This window comes from Eschrichtius robustus, chromosome 2, assembly GCF_028021215.1.
Source record: "Eschrichtius robustus isolate mEscRob2 chromosome 2, mEscRob2.pri, whole genome shotgun sequence".
Taxonomy (NCBI): Eukaryota; Metazoa; Chordata; class Mammalia; order Artiodactyla; family Eschrichtiidae; genus Eschrichtius; species Eschrichtius robustus.
The window spans coordinates 89,615,004-89,632,787 of NC_090825.1; the positions used below are offsets into that span (position 1 = coordinate 89,615,004).

Below are 17,784 nucleotides of genomic sequence, written 5' to 3' on the forward strand. Positions count from 1 at the left end.
AAACCTAATCTGTAGGGAAAACAAGAGCTTGTAGGGGATTGCATCCTGTATACTTTGATCAAATGCAAAGGAGCATATTAATTTTTTTTATAAAAAGGATTATTAATTTGAGGAAGCCCTACTTAAACTATTACTTACATTCAAATTGCCCATAAATATCCATCACCAGGAAATTACTGAGTACTTTTATGTACTTAATACCATGCTAAGAAGAAATCTTGCTTATAAGAAAATTATAGTCTAATTTGATAAAAGACAGACACCACCAAATACAGCAGATAAACTGAAATGTGTAAATGAGCTGCTAAATAGTATGGCACGCAGAGAGGTAGTAGGATATGGAGTATGTCCTTGATTCATAGCAGAAAGGAAAGAAGTTGCCATAAGTCCTGGGACTATGACAGCCTCTGTGCAGATAGCAAGCATTAGTGACCAGCATCCATGATGTCACAGTCATGAATGTGATTCAGTGAAACAACTTACAGCACACAAATGTACGGATTATAATAGCTTTAAAGTTTGGAAAAGACCTGGTAATGATTTTAAGTAAATGGAGTGTGAGAGAAAACTGGACTATTTTAAGACTTACCTGATAGATTTGGACATGTTGCTTTAAAATGATGTTTTGGAATCAAGTTGAGCTTCTCTGTGTGTTCTGGTTCTTAATGAAGCAGTTGTTTTCAATTTTTTTAAATGTACATGTTGCTTGTTTGTTTTTTCTTGTTGTCTGTCTTTATTATAAAAGCAATGCATTGCTGAGAATTGGAGATCCATACGTAAAGGGGAAGAGGTAGTTGCAGGTCAGAATCATAAAAAGATACCACTTTTAACTCTTATCGAAGTCCTTCAGTCTTACTTGGTGGGAGGCTTTTGACCTCCCGAAAGCGGTGATATCAACACATACTGGCACTGAGGTTTCAGTTAAAAACAGTTCTGTGTCAGGAACCAGTGCTCGTTTTCTGTATCTTTTTTGTTTGCTTTGTTTTGATTCTACTTTTTGCTTTTGAAAATTACTTTTACTTTTCCTCTGCCTCCATGGAGAAAAGCATCACTGGCTCTTTATTGGTGAACATCAAGGTGACTCCACAAAACTCTCCTGAGTACACTTCTTTCTCATCACTACAAAACCAGTATTTCCCCAGTATCTTCACACCCCCTCCTTCTTCTTCCCTTATTCTTCCAGGTCCCCTTTTTACTCCCTTCCTCTCTTCTCACCCAGTCTCTGCCGCTAATGGTCTCTCTCAGTGTCCTATTACCTGAGGTGGGAGCAGATGTGGCAGGGGCTGGCAGCCAGGGATAGACACGGCCATAATTTTGGATGAGCCCGTTATAACTTTTGCTTCTGCTCAGTTTATATCCTTCCAGGTCAGCAGATGCTGCTTTGTGGCGGGGCTTTTCTGTCTCAGCTAGGTTTAGATGGAAGAGGTAGATAGAGACAGATGTGAGTATCTTCCTTCTGGCTGGTGGTCATTAAACGCTGCTGGGGTGTGTGTTCTAGTAGTTGAAGGGGTTGTTGATTTAGGGTAGAGTTTGCATTATGTATGTATAAAGTACGGGAAATTTGAACAGTTTGGGGAAAACAAAATTTATAAATGCAGGTCTGTTGGCTCTTTATTTTAGATCTGGGATCTGTCACAGATATTTTTTGCCACATGATGCCCTTCTACAGCTATGACATCCCTCACACTTGCGGACCTGATCCTAAAATATGCTGCCAGTTTGATTTTAAACGACTTCCTGGAGGCAGATATGGTTGTCCCTGGGGAGTCCCCCCAGAAACAATATATCTTGGAAATCTCCAGAACAGGTACGAAAATATGCATTTTGTAAGACAACGTCTTGAACAAGCAAGCATCAGTGGCTTGTTGCTGAAGGATTGAATAAATGGTTTTTAGTAGCCAGCTTATCCTTGTTCAAGGTATTCATTCAAACTAGATCTAAAGCAACTTAAAAATACCAGAGCCTTGACTATTTGTCTTGTATGTTATAACTTAATGGAAAATGAACAATAGTAGATCAATATACAATGGATAACCTATAATACACTGTTATTACTGTCTCCTTTGCCCTCATTATAAAAGCCTTCTACTGTGTTTGATTGAGTTCATATACTTTTGTTGATAATAAAACTTACAGCCTCTATGGTATAAATTGGTAAGAAAAGCAGCCCAACTGCAAAAACACATTTGTTGAAATGGAACACATAAAGCGTATAATTATCTGTTCCCTTAACAACAATTTCAGTAATAGTGAATGCTGCCCAGCTCTGATGAATACACATCTGCATCTTTCTGATGTTTTTGACTTATAGAAAACTTTAATTAGAATATTTATACTTAAAAATTTTTAAATAAAAAAGGAATGAATTATTTTTTTTCTTAGAAGAAAACTGTCCTAATGATGGAAGCATCTCATTAAACCAGGCTACCTCTGCTTCTAATTCTGGTGCTTTTAAAGTTTAATTTCTCCACTTTAAAATTAGTGGCATGTAATGCATTAAAATAAAACATTGTATTGTAATATAAACCACTCAACTCTGCTAGAAAAATAATATAGCCTTGTAAGATCGTTGCTCTGTGCTCAAATCTCTTTATTCTTAAAAAGGCTTTTAAAAAAGTGTGTGTGAGGATGAAGGTGGGATTGGGTCTCTTTGCATTGAGTGTCCTTGTGGCCATAAAGAAAACATTCCAGTGTGAGCCTCTCACTGGCAGGCACAGAAGTATTTTAGCATGGCAGCCTGCTTGAAGTCATGGATCCTTTGTGTCAAAATCTGGCTTTCGTAGTTGTTTTGAAAAACTGTCCAAGGTTTGGGATCAACCTGGTTTCATTTTCTTGATTCCTAGAGAAGTGAGGATCAATGGGAGACCCTGAACAGCCTGCTTTCTAGGGTCAGGCTACTTAGGCTAAGAGGGTAATCCAGTATATTATGTAGCAAAAGGAGCAGTGGAAAGGAAGTGGTGGTGGATTGGGGCGGTGTGTGTGTGCGTGTTTGAGGGGGGGGATTCTTGCCTGTCTACTTGGGAAAACAGCTGTTTGTAACTGAATGGTATTTACACTCCTTTCAGCTCCAGTGGTCAGGGATAGGAGACTTCTTGAAGGGTAACCGGAATCCCAGTGCACTCATAGATATTTTGAGGCCCGTTTTTTCTTTTTTGGGTGCCCCTTAGAGTACTTGAGAACCATTTTGTGTCATCCCATCGCTGTGTCATAGAGCCCTTCAAAGATTACCTCCCCCATCCCCCCAAGAACACACCTTGTGGTCAGTCAGTTCCAGTGATTCTGAAAGTGGTTTCCAGGCACCTGGGACATACGGATGAGAGAGTCTATGTAATACCTACATAGTTTTTTTTTTAAACTTCTTACAAGTCTTGAAGTCTTAGCTCTGCTGGTTATTCCCGTGCAGATATCACCTTCCTTTTGATGTTGTGATGAGCAAAGATCAAACATGGGCATTCCAGCTTAATGGCATTTGATTTTTTAATTCCCTAAAGAAAATGAAATTTAACTATAAGGTACAGGTGATACATTTAATAAGTTCAGTTTATCAGGTTCCTCTACTTTGCAGATAAAGAAATACCATTCTTCAACAAGTTCAGTTTTTGGTCTAGTACCATATATTTTACATTTGATGATGATTTACATGTCAGGTGATTTGATATTTCAGGGAATTCTTTTTTTCTTTGTTCTAGTTAAGTGGCTCTTTCTTACGTGGTAGAATAAGTGAAGAGCAAATTGCAGCTGTGCATCTTTAAATGTGATGTTGGTCAGTGCGTTTGTCATAAGTTTACTGTACATTAGTGAGTACCCACTACCTGCCAGGTGGGTTAGGTTGGTCCCTTGGCTTTCCCAGCATTGACACTTTCTGAGCAGGAGGTTGGGAGTTAGTTAGGATAGATGCTGAATAGAAAAGGCACTTCATTAGAGTTTGTGATTTCTTTCCTCTTATGTGTTTTACACATATACATGCAAAATATGGTATATCTTACAGTAGTAAACCTTGGGATGCATTTAAATGCTCGCATACCCTTTTTTATGCTGGTTGCCTGGGGGATCTAGTTGGATGCTCATTCATACTGTATCTTGTATCGGCGATTTATGTATATATTTTTTCCTCGTATTTCTTTGGTCTTATATATCTTTCTATGTGATTAATCTCATTGTACGTGTGTTTTTTAATTGTAAGTAATAATCTAAAATTGTTTTTGGAAAATGTGGAATATTAGTAAATTACTAGTAAAAATTAAGTACTATATTGAATGCTAATCTCAGAAAACTAAGTATTATATGTTATATAATTGGGTCATTTGTAGAGACGTGGATGGATCTAGAGACTGTCATACAGAGTGAAGTAAGTCAGAAAGAGAAAAACAAATATCGTATATTAACACATATATGTGGAACCTAGAAAAATGGTACAGGTGAACCGGTTTGCAGGGCAGAAATTGAGACACAGACGTAGAGAACAAACGTATGGACACCAAGGGGGGAAAGTGGCAGGGGGTGGGGGGCGGTAGTGGTGGGATGAACTGGGAGATTGGGATTGACATATATACAATAATATGTATAAAATAGATAACTAATAAGAACCTGCTGCTTAAAAAAATAATAAAATTAAATTTAAAAAAAGAATATTACGGTTACATTTTACCCACCAAGTTATTAAATTTTTGCTAATTTAATATTTGCAAAATATTAAATTTTTTAATATAAATATAAATAGAGACTATCAATATAAAAAGACTATCAATATAAAAAGATCATATGAGATTCTAAATTTAATTAAATTTTTTTTCATAATTTCTACAAAATGCCTCTTTCCATCATTGATATTCTTTGAGATTTCTTCATAAATTTTAATATCGTGAATTAGAATCTAATTCTGGATAATCCTTGAAATGAAAATTGGAATAGTGTGTACAAAAGTGTATTTGTCATTTATCACTGTTTTTTTAAGCTTTGGCATTAGAAATATGGAGAACTACTCTGGGTTCATCTGCTTGTTTAATTTCACTTTCAGAAGCCCTTCCTCTTAGTTTGTGTTCCCAGACTTCCTCAAATGGTGCTCCAATTCAGCATCTCCCAAAGGGTTTTTTACAGAATACGAGAATATGAAATATATACAGCACAGCAGCACATTGTGTTTAGCTGACCTTTTGTGTCATGGGTTAGCACCCAGAGAGATAGAAACCAAAAATAGCTCATTCAACTCCTAAGCTTTATCTGTTGATCAGTATTAAGAAGGACACCGTGACAAATACTCAGATTATTGATGGAAGGTGTTAAGTGAGTTGATTTTCTTCCTTCAGAAAAGGAAATATGGTTCTATAATTGGCTTCATTCTAAATACCTTTTTATGTTTAATTAGGCAATTTTAGATTAAATTAGAGAAAAGGAATTAAGTCAAAGCAAACTTCAAAGTTTATATAGATGAGAAATCCTGTCTTCTTGGACTAAACTGTTTTACGACAGGCTATCTGGGAGCCAATCTCTGTGGCTGACCTTTAGGAGGGCATTGATGCCCCCAGTAATTATATGCCAAAGTTGGTATGTGACTTTATTTCTCTAAGGATATTCCATTGGAAAGCTATGGGTTTTTCCCTCTGATAAGAATTTATGAATATTTTAAATGGATAAAGAAAATCACTATGGTAGTTTAAAAAGTCTGCCTCATAAATTATGCTAAGATAGAATATAGGTAAAATACACAATACTTTATTTTAATATAATACACTTTTTAATGAGTTACCCCCTTGTTCTTTTCTTAGTAGTATTTTCCTTTTTTCTTTTGTAGGGCTGAGATGCTTCTAGATCAGTACCGAAAGAAGTCAAAGCTTTTCCGTACCACAGTTGTCCTGGCCCCCCTAGGAGATGATTTCCGCTACTGTGAACGCACGGAATGGGATCATCAATTCAAGAATTACCAACTGCTTTTTGATTATATGAATTCTCGTTCTCAATATAATGTTAAGGTAATGAGAAAATATTTCATTATGAGGCTGTATTTGAAGTTGACCCTTCATTATTAAAAGAGGCTAAAACACAATAGCCTTAGTTTCTTTGTCCCACATCCCAGTGTTTCGTAGAATATGTAGTTCTTCTATAAAAGTATAATTCATGAAGAGGAAAATTATCTTATATTACAGTTCCGTTTCTAAAGTTGTCCCTTTCTTACCACTCATTGAGGATTAAAGAGGCATTACTTTATGTAGTTGAAAACATGCACCTACTAAGTTGTGATGTTCATTTTCCAGTGATGTCCTGTTTTCCTTTCCTACTGAAAGTTTGTTGTTTCTTACAGTTGCATCCTGTGATTTAGTAGTGTAACTGGCAGATGCACATGTCAAGAATTTTGCAAACAAACGTCTTGTATCCAGAGACTACAGTAGCGTTTTTCTTAGATGAGAAGGCTTCTAAAATTAATCATTTGTCTGTCGTTCTTGCTCTTTCTTCCCCCCTGTGGAAAATCTATTATGTACCCTAAAGTTGTGAGAATAATGTAAATTCCTCCCTCCACCCCACTCCCGCTTCCCATATCCATGACTCAGCTACAACATTCATCAACTCAAGGTCACTCTTGTTTCAGCTGTGCCCCACTGTCATCTCACTCCTCTCTCTCGAATTATTTTGGAGCAAATCTCAGCGGTCATGTATTTTTGTCTATAACGATTTCAGTATGTATCTCTAAATGAAAAGGACTCGGTGTAAAAAATATGATCATAATACCATTATCACATCTGAAAAATTAATAGTAATTTAATATCATGTATCCAGATAGATTCAAATTTTCCTGATCTCACAAAAGCATTTTTTTTTTCTTTTTAACAGATGCGTTGTGTAAGTCAAGTCAGGATTCAAACAAGAGTCATATATTTGACCCTATATGAGAAAATGAATTGTCCAACAGTTTATTATATTCACATATGAACCTTTAAGACAGTAAAAGATATGTGAAAATACCATAGAGAAGAAGTGATATACCTGGTAGGAAATTAGAAAGGTGATGATATACCACCTTTTATGTAGTGAGAATTCAAATTTATTAAGTAAACTTAAATAATATTAAATAAATAAATACACTTAAATAAAATATTGAGGTTATTCAAGATACTTAAAACTGAATTTCTACCATGTTATAAACTCTGAGCATCGGGCCTATATTTAAATCATCCCTGTAATCTCCTCAAAGATAAAGTGCATACATGGACGTTTGATTAGAAGAGTCCATATGTATGTGGGGATCTTATCTCTAAATATATCTTCTTGGGGAATGGTTTTGAGGTCTGCAAAAGGATCCACTGCATGATTCTGAAGAATTTAATCCTGCTTTTAGTATTTTACCTTTTTCCTCCTTTGTTTGCCCACTAGAACAATTTTAAAGTAATTTAAAAAGTTGACGTATCATATACATAGAAGTGCACAAAACATTAAGTATACAAAGAATATTTTCAAGTTTTAAAACCCCCATGTAATATAAAAAAAAAAAGTCTATATGTGTATAACTGAGTCACTTCACTGTGCAGCAGAGATTGGCACAGCGTTGTAAATCAACTGTACTTCAATAAAAAAAATAAATAACCCCCCCATGTAACCAACATCCAGATCAAGATGTAGAACATTTATAGCCCCTGGAAGGGTCCCACAGATGTCCTCCAAGTCATTACCAATTCCTTCAAAAGTAACCACTATTTTCATTTCTATCACTGTGATTAGTGTTGCCTGTTTTTGAATTTTATGAGAAAGGAATCTTAAATATGTGTTATTTTGTGTCTAGCTTTTTTTGCTCCACATTATGTTTTTGAAATTCATCCATCCACCATTACGTGTTGCTGTAACAGTAGTTCATTAATTTTTTATGCTGTATAGTATTTCTTTTTTTAAAAATATTTATTTATTTATTTGGCTGCATCGGGCCTTAGTTGCAGCATGCAGTATCTTCGTTTGCCAAGTGCGGGATCTTCGTTGCGGCATGCGGGATCTTTAGTTGCGGCATGCGGGATCTTTAGTTGCGGCATGCGGGATCTTTAGTTGCGGCATGCGAACTCTTAGTTGCAGCATGTGGGATCTAGTTCCCTGACCAGGGATCAAACCCGGGCCCCCTGCATTGGGAGTGTGGAGTCTTAGCCACTGGACCACCAGGGAAGTCCCAATGCTGTATAGTATTTCTAGTATCCATTTGATATATATATACCACCATTTATCCATTCTATTGTTGATGAACATTTGGCTTGTTTCCAGTTTTGGTCTATTACAAATAATGCTGCTTTGAACATTTTGTGCATGTTTTGGTATACATGTGTATGAGTTTATGTGGGTATAAAATGGGATGGAGTTCTGGAGTTATTGGGAATTTACATGTTCAACATCACTAGATATTGCCAAACAAGATTCCAAAACAGAAGCGCTGGGTATTGCATGGTATGACGGTTTCAATTGCTCCACTTCCTTACTCAGACTTTGTATTGTCAGGATTTTTTTTTAATCCTTTATGATAGATGTGATGGTTTTATTTTGTATTTCTGGTAGTTAATGGGGTTGAGTCTCTTCATAAGTTGATTGCCATTTGGATATCCTCTTTTGTGAAGTGCCTATTTAAGTCTTTTGATGATTTTTTTTATTAAATTGGGTCACCTGTCTTTTTCCTAACCATTTATAGTTCTCTTATGTATTTTGGATTGAGTCTTTTTTTCAGATAAAAGTTATACAAATGTTGTCTCCCACTATATAGCTTGTGTTTCTCTCTCGTAATGCTGTCTTTTGATGAACAGAAATTCTTAATTTTAATTGAATGTAATACAGCAGTATTTTCCTTTATGGTTAGTGCATGTTATGTTTTGCTTAAGAAAATTTTGTTTACCCTCATGGTCATGAAAATACATTTCTTCTGAAGCTATCCTCTAGAAGTTTTATTGTTTTACCTTCAACATTTAGGTCTGTAGTATATTTGGAATAGATTGTTGTGTATTGTGTGAAGGGAGGGATCAATATACTTTTTGCCCATGTGAGTATCCAGCACCATTTATTGAAGACCATAGTTTGCCCACTGCACTGCAGTGTTGTCTTTATCATTAATCATGAGCGAGACGAACGTATGTGTGGGTCTGTGTCTAGACTTTCTATTCATTTTTGTCTCTCTGACTGATCTCATACTGTCTTAATTACTACAGCTTTATAATAGATCTTACTATCTGATAGTATAATTCTTCTAGTTTTGTTGTCCTCAATATTGCATTGGTTATTGAGCTCATCTGTACCTATTGGGTCTGAAGTTAACGCTGTATTTCCTTGTATTTGTGACCCTCATTTCTTGCATGTTCACACACACATATTCTGCTTCCTAGTAATTACATTCTGCTTCCTGGTAATGAGATTAGGGAGTAATACGTAATATTAACTAAAATGTATTGAGAGATTATGATTTGGTAATTAAGTTTTTAAAGTGCTTTACTTTATTTAAAAATTTTTTTCTAGTTTTACTGAGATATAATTTGACATATATCACTGTTTATGTTTAAGGTGTACAGCATAATGATTTGACTTACATATATTGTGGAATGATTACTGCAGTAAGTTTAATTAGCATCCATCATCTCATATAGGTATAATAAAAAAAAGAAAAAGAAAAAATATTTTCCTTGTGATGAGAACTCTTAGGATTTACTCTCTTCACAATTTTCATACATATACAGCAGTGTTAACTATAGTCATCATGTTGTATATTACATTCCTAGTACTTATTTCTCTTATAACTGGAAGTTTATACCTTTGGACTACCTTCCTCCAGTTCCTCCTCTCTACCCACCACCTCTGATAACCACACATCTGCTTTCTTTTCCTGAGTTGTTTATTATTATTATTCCATTTCACGTGTAAGTGAGATCCACAGTATTTATCTTTCTCTTTATCTACTTAGCATAATGCCCTCAAGTAAAGTGCTTTACTTTAACAATTATTGAATTCTCTGAACATTTTCTGGTAGGTACTATAATTACTCATGAGGAAACTGAGGCACAAATAGATTAACTTGCCCAAGAAACACTATATTTGGTGAAGCCAAGATAAGAGTAGATAATATAGTTGAAAATTGATTTTCTTTAATGTAAGCATAAGGATTTGGAAATAGACATCCACTTTGCTGTTACAAAATTTATTATATCACAATTAGATTATAATAACTTATATTTGTCTTACTAATATCATTGTTATGTCTCTGGTTGATATTTTGCCTTTGCAATGGAAGAATAATAGCTAAAACTTATACCGTTATTTGCCAGTCATGTTTCTAAGCATTTTACTTAGAACCCTATTAGCTGTAACACAGAGAGACCCAGAGACATTATATACTATGCTCAAAATCACATGTTGCATAAGTGGTAGAGATGGAATTCAAACCCACATCATCAGGATCCAGCTTCTGTGCTGCTCTTAATAACTGTTGGAGTACCACTAACTCTTTTTGACTACTTTAATTATTTTCCTGCCACACTGAATCAAAATGGCTCTCAATATCTGTGTGTGTGTGTGTATGTATGTATGTATAAGGTCAGAAACAGCAAAATTAGCATCATATTAAAAAGAGCACATTCCCTACTTAATTAATTGTCTGTTTACTTCTAGCAACACTGCCTTTTAGTATCTGTTTATGAGGTCTGGTATAATGTTTCTTTTTTCCTTTGATTTATAGAATAGTTTGGGCTCATAGAAATGGATTTATGTACTAGTAATTTGAGTCACTAGTCAGAAAAACCTTTTCATTTGAGCATTCAGCCTTGCAATTCTTGTCCCTCTTTGTGTTTTACCTCTATTCATTGTTACCTGCTGGTAGAGAAAGTCCATTTTTTTAATGACCTGCTGTTCTCAAAGTCTCTCTTCTCTCCATTATAAGAACACAAACTGGGGAGAAGGGGAGGCCAGGGGAGGGTATGTGCATATGATATGTGAAAATACTTAATAGCTAACAAAACTGTTGTTCCAGACTTCTGGGACATTTTACTCAAAATACGTGTCTTTTATTTTTGCTGCTTCCCCCACTTTCCATTCATCTCTGGATTATTCCATATCCTGATCCTTGCACACTTGGAGATTCTAGGGATATGTAAGGAGTTTTCAGATCCACAAATTTGTAGCTCTAAATAACTCTTCTTACTGCTTAGGTGTACAAGTTTTCTCTTAGTTTAACTTGGGACTTAATGCAAGTAAAAGAAAGTCACTGAGTGCTTTCCCCCCTGCATTTGAGTAAATCTGAGCTATATATTTATCTTAACTTGGAAGCATGTCTTAAATATTTATTAGTAACTTTTCCTTTCAGTGCTAGAAACAATTTTAAGGTAGAGATGAATGTGTGAATAAGTGAAATGTACCTTTTTTTTTTTTTTTTTTTTACTAGATACAGTTTGGGACTTTATCAGATTATTTTGATGCACTGGATAAAGAAGATGCAGCCAATAGAAAGAATAGCCAATCAATGTTCCCGGTTCTAAGTGGAGATTTTTTCACTTATGCTGACAGAGATGATCATTACTGGAGTGGCTACTTTACATCCAGACCCTTTTACAAACGAATGGATAGGATATTGGAATCCCATTTAAGGTACAGTTACCTTTAGATAGCTACATTTATTTTTTTACTTCTTTTATGTTATCATAACCTATCTGTAGAGTTTTGCATAATATACAGCATTTATGCAGTGTTAGGATGCACTTAATGTAACTGTGAAATATTAATGCAATCAGAGATGTGTCTCCAAACCATGATCAGATTATTACAGAGGCTTTTATTCTGGAAGGAAAAGCAGTTTATGTAATTAGATTTTCTGGGAGTTGTATTCAATATTTTATATTTTTCTAATTAAACTACTTATATTATTTGCACACCATGGTAGTATTCAGCGACATCATCGTGTGTCTGCAGGTCAGTAACCTGGCAAGCTGAATTGTTGGAAACAGGGGCAAGGGTCAAAAGGAGCAAATAGGGTCTCTCAGTAGCCAAAATGTAGGCCTCAAAGTACATACTCTAAAACCAATGTACTTTATATGTGGGAGAACTTTAGAGACTCCATCTCAGTTCTTATTTATTTATTTGAAACACATCTCTATAGGTATGATTTTCTGCTTAGAAGAAGAAAATTTGAAAGAGATGAGAACAGATGGAGGCAGAGTGATTGGTTGAAAAAGTAAACAGATATGGAGATGACAGAAAAGTCATTAGAAAAACATAAAAACACTCTAACCCTGCATTATCCAGTTCTTTTCAATCACTATCCAATAGAACTTTCTGCAGTGATAGAAATACTCTATTTCTGCACTGTTTATGCAATATGGTAGCCACTAGCCACATGTAACTATAGAGCACTTGAAATTTGACCAGTGTGACTGAGGAACTGAACTCTTAATTTTATTTAATTTTAATGAATTTTAATATATATAGCTACATGTGGCTAGTGGCTGTCATAGTGGAGAGTACAGTTCTATGTAACTGAGTCTCATTGTTTTTTGATAAAGAGAAACCACCCCAAGGGAATCCTGAGGCTTTTTCTATGTGTGTAGCTCAGGAGAGTAATTTATTTTCATGACAAATTCATTGTCAATTAAGTTCAAAATATGAATTCATGATGATTGATTTTCATGATGAATCTCAGTATTAAAAATAAAAATTTATATCAAACCTACCCTCTTCTATGTACTAATGGATATTGAATATATTTTGGACAGCCTTTTTATAAAAATCAATAATTTCTTTAAGAGTTGTACTTTGGTAGAGTAGTGTGTGTTTTTATTATTTTTACTGTTGTTGTGCTACTGTTCCCACAAACTAACAGTAACTGTTATTTAAAAAGCCTAACCTTTGACTATTTTGGGGTATATTCACAAATGTGCCAGATGAATATACATTATTTGTAACAAAATAGATTTATATATTACAGAGATTTCTGCATTCTTACCCAATAGAATCTTAGTTATCTTTATGTTAGTTATCTTTATAGTTATTCATAATTTTTAAGTGTCAAGTATTTTTTAGTGGCAAAGAGTTATGAATATTGGTTCAATCTTAATTTATTGAACTTGTTTAAGGTGTTACTTAAATATATTACTACTGGTAATATATTTTGATAATTCTGCTGCTTTAAAATAAAACAATAAACCTATAGTAAGTTGAATTTCAGAATGTAATTAATTTATTTGAAAATAAGTTAATTGTGTGATAATGATATTTCATCCTCAGCTCATTTGTAAAAAATGTGTATAAAATAGAAATGTACAAAGAAGAAAATATTCTTGAAATCCACTTTTTTACATTTTGGAGTATTTATATGTATATGTATTCTTTCCATAACCAGGAATACTTGCTCTGGATATATATGCATATATATACATACAATTTCCTTAATTCCAATATAGTGATTCTCATGCCATGAATTTCAGAAGGCTTATAATTTTATAAAGTGGAGATTATTTAGTTTCTTTTAATTATTTCAACAATTCAAACGAATTCTTTTTTTTTTTTTAAGCAGTTTGAATCTCTCCTTGTTTTTTGATACCTTGATACATTTTCATGCTGCCTTGATTTTTCTCTCCATCATCTTAACACATTTGTGGTAAAGAATCTTATGTTTTTCACTCCATCAAGGCATGTCTCTTTTTAAGAAACCCATCTTGAACCATGTCCTCAGATGAAAAACATTAAAGATGAAAATTATAAACCCCCATATTATTGCTCAAAACTGTCCTTAAGCTAAAGTATTTTTATTCTTTACTTTAAAATACTAAGAGAAGACGGCATAAGATTTATCATCTTTCAGTTTCTATTGTTAAATTCTCTATAGTTGTTGTATGTTATCATTCAACACTTAGACTAACTCTTGTCTCTGAGCTGTCTGGCCATCATTTTCTTCTTCTCCTTTACTGTTAGTCTTAACACTCATGTGGCCATGCATTTCCCCACCACCTCTCCTCTTAATGTACCTATGTGAGAGTAAATGGCTTTCTGGTGATGAAGTTCATGGTATATCCAGTTCTTACTGCTTTGAGATTTTTTTTTACTATGTTATATGTAAATGGACATATCTTTCTGCCAACAGTTACTGGTTTCTCTTCCTTACATCACTGAGACATGGTGTTCTTTGATGAGAATTTAGTTGTATTAGGTGGATACCTTTGTGGTTTTATAGAAATGTTTATTATCAATATCTGTCTTATAAATTGATTGTACTGAAATCATGGATTTGAAAAAAACCACATTTGAAAATGTATCAGTGCCACCTATTTTAGGTAGTAAACTAAAATGTTTGTTTTGAAATAAAAATTAATGACTGTTTTATGCAATTAGGGCTGCTGAAATTCTTTACTATTTCGCCCTGAAACAAGCTCAGCAATACAAGATAAGTAAATTTCTTTCATCATCCCATTATATGATGCTGACAGAAGCAAGAAGGAATTTGGGACTATTTCAACATCATGATGCTATCACAGGAACTGCAAAAGATTGGGTGGTTGTGGATTATGGTACCAGGTAATATATTGAAAAGTGGACTTAAAACAAAATCTTTTAAAATTTCAGGTCATAAGCTTTTATCTTTTGATGAAGTGTCCTTTTTAATTGTAATACTGAATTTTTATTGAAGTAAAACACACTAAATCAAACCAATTTCAAAGATACACGTGTCACACCAAGAAAACATTTTCAGTTATGCTGACAGCCCAAAATGCTTATGTTTTGATGAAGTTTTTAATAATTATATCCCTTAATAAGGTTTGCTGTAGAAAACCCACCAATTTTCAGAGTCACCAGTTTTTCAAGAAATCTGTTGACAAAGTACTGGCTGTCCCAACTTTTTTTTTTTTTTTTTTTTTTTTTTTTAATTTTATAGCTACTTTATTTATTTATTTATTTATTTATTTATTTATTTATTTATTTATTTATTTATTTATTTATTGTCCCAACTTTTTTTTTTTTTTTTTTTAATTTTATAGCTACTTTATTTATTTATTTATTTATTTATTTATTTATTTATTTATTTATTTATTTATTTATTTATTGATTGATTGATTGATTGATTGATTGATTGGCTGTGTTGGGTCTTCGGTTCGTGCGAGGGCTCTCTCCAGTTGCGGCAAGCGGGGGCCACTCTTCGTCGCGGTGCGGGGACCGCTCTTCATCGCGGTGCGCGGGCCTCTCACTATCGCGGCCCCTCCCGTTGCGGGGCACAGGCTCCAGACGCGCAGGCTCAGTAGTTGTGGCTCACGGGCCCAGCCGCTCCGCGGCATGTGGGATCTTCCCAGACCAGGGCTCGAACCCGCGTCCCCTGCGTTAGCAGGCAGATTCCCAACCACTGCGCCACCAGGGAAGCCCCCAACTTTTTATTGTAGTGCATTTCTGTAAATGGAGTAGTAAAACATTATTATAAAACCGATCCCACTTTTCCCCAAGTACAGTGTGGTAATTGAGGTTACTTCTTGACCAAGAATTTGGTATCAAGTAAATCATAGTTATAATCCAGGGAGATAACGAGCTCCACTTCATTATACAGCCATTTAATTTCATCCTATTTCATATCCATTTGTTCTTGGATACCTCATTTTTTGATAGGGGCATTGACAAAAAAGTGTAAGCCTAGAAGAATAGCCAGGAAGTAGAAGAACCTAGAAACCTTGTCATATATGGACGATATAAGGAATTGGGATGAAAAGCGATGGCCTGGGTGTTGATATCAAAGCCGTCTTTAGCTCTTGGATGGTCTGTCAGATGAATGACGGAGTAGAACTCAGTTATTTTCATATTGCAGATCAGAAACAATGAGTACAGCCTTTGGCTCAGAATAGCAGAGGGCTTTGTAAACAGTGCTTCCCAATAAGCTTACCTTTTGTGATAGTGAGATTTCCATCATCATACCAGAGTTGAGGCTGCCATTCGTTAGGATCAATGCAGAGGAGATTCCCACACTGGGGGAGGAGTTTTGCCTATTGTTTCACTGTAGCTTAGGTTAGTATTTCTTCCAGATTATGCTTTGAAATTATTTTTAAATCATTAAAAATATGCTCTGATTATAGATTTAAAAAGTGAATCTCTTTTATAGGTATTCTCATATGTGGAAAGTGTACATAGCACATAAAGTCATTATTAAAAAATTGATCCACAGCTGATACTACTAATTGTAATGAGGGTTAATTAAATTTTTAGTTACAGTATTTTGACTGCCTTTCACGAAACTTGGGAAGAAAGTATTCTTGAGGTTTCATTAGTTGACTTGAGTCTTTAAAAAATATATTCAAGGTAGTACCTTGAATATCTTCTCAGTTTTCTTATGGCAAATGTATTTGGCATCCATCTATTGAGATTGAGATGGACTTAAAGTAGAAAATACTCATTGGATGATAATGATGTTATTTCTTCCACAGAAAGCATTTTTGAAACTAAGGTCAGATACTCCATTTTTCTTTTTCACCTGTTCCTGTCTTCTTGGTTTATTGAGAGTTTAAAAGTGAGGCTGCTGGGAATCAGACCAGAGCAGAGCTCCTAAGAGGAAATAGAGAAGTCATCCTCCTCCACTGCCTACTTGCTATCTCTCTGGCTGCGATATTGAAAGAAATTTGGGTACAGGTCATTGGGTTTTTGCTACAGAACATTTTCTGTCTCATAACCTCTCCAAAAGGCCTGTCATTAGTTCCTCCATATGTTTGGTGTTGCTTTTAGCTTATAAAAGCATCCCCATACAAAATTGCATCTCAGAGAAAAAAGACACAATTATTCTCAAGTTGTACTTGACATTTGTAAATTTGCTTTGTGAGCACTTCACACTTCATTGAAAAGTCATAAACAATTATCAGGTCATTAGCACAGACATTTTAAGTAGGAAATTTCAAAACACAAGTTAGAGAATTATAAATAAAGAGGCAGCTAGTATTGGGTGGTCTCTTGTCCTTGGATTGTTGACTACTTTTTATTCAGATATTGGCAGAAATGTCCCAGTGAACAAGTGTATGAGTTAGGGGCTGCCTTTGGCTGCTAGTAATAGCAACTCGAAACAGAATTAATCCTATCCTGCTTATTTTTAGGCCATGTGAAAGAAGTCTGCAGGTCACTGGTTCAGGTGTGACAGTTCCACAATGCCATCAGGGCTCCAGGCCCTTTTAGCTCTCTCTTCTGCCGTTTAAGGGTGACTCTTAGTGTCATGCTGTCAACAGTAGATTGAATGTTTATGTAATTACAAACTGGAGAGCAAGCATACATCATGGCATATTTGGATGTTAATTCTAATCATGGCATAAAAAATGAATTAGACTGGGCAGTGTCTATGTGGATGTTCAGCTTAAAAGTGGTTAATGGGGCTGTGTGAAGAAGGAATGGTAATGAGGTCAGTTACAAAAAGATTAAGAATTCTGCCAATTGCTAAGTTGTAATAAAGATAGGTAGGAGAAGAAAATGAACAGAGGGTAAGAATGAGGCTCCTAACATGTAGATCAAACTGTTGAATAACAGGCATGATAACGTCTCCTTTAGACTGCAGGAATAGGTAGCAAACTAGAAAACTGTGATTCCAAAGTGACGTTTCCTGAACTGTTTCATAATAGGATAAGGGCAGGTTAGGAAATTAGAGGCTCTGAGAAATACCACGTTGATGAAATGTTGAAACATGTAAAATTTTGTTTTACCCAGTTTTCCCCAAACTTATTTACTGTGTTTAACTTTGTTTTGTTTTCAATAAAATAGCTTTATACATACTGAGAAAGTGTTTGGGAAACGTGCCTGTCCTTAGCGGTCATCTGATAAGAAGACTGCGTGTGTGCCTTT

General features: G+C 34.9%; 1 protein-coding gene across 1 annotated transcript in view; it reads left to right on the forward strand.

Annotated features, from left to right (window-relative positions):
* The window catches only part of MAN2A1 (mannosidase alpha class 2A member 1), a 160,711-nt gene that overhangs the window by 72,884 nt on the left and 70,043 nt on the right, over positions 1-17,784 (forward strand). The window contains exons 7-10 of the mRNA XM_068535712.1: positions 1,621-1,807; positions 5,792-5,969; positions 11,384-11,586; positions 14,323-14,505. Of these exons, the coding sequence (XP_068391813.1) occupies positions 1,621-1,807; positions 5,792-5,969; positions 11,384-11,586; positions 14,323-14,505 (751 nt within the window). The remainder of the gene's footprint in view (positions 1-1,620; positions 1,808-5,791; positions 5,970-11,383; positions 11,587-14,322; positions 14,506-17,784) is intronic.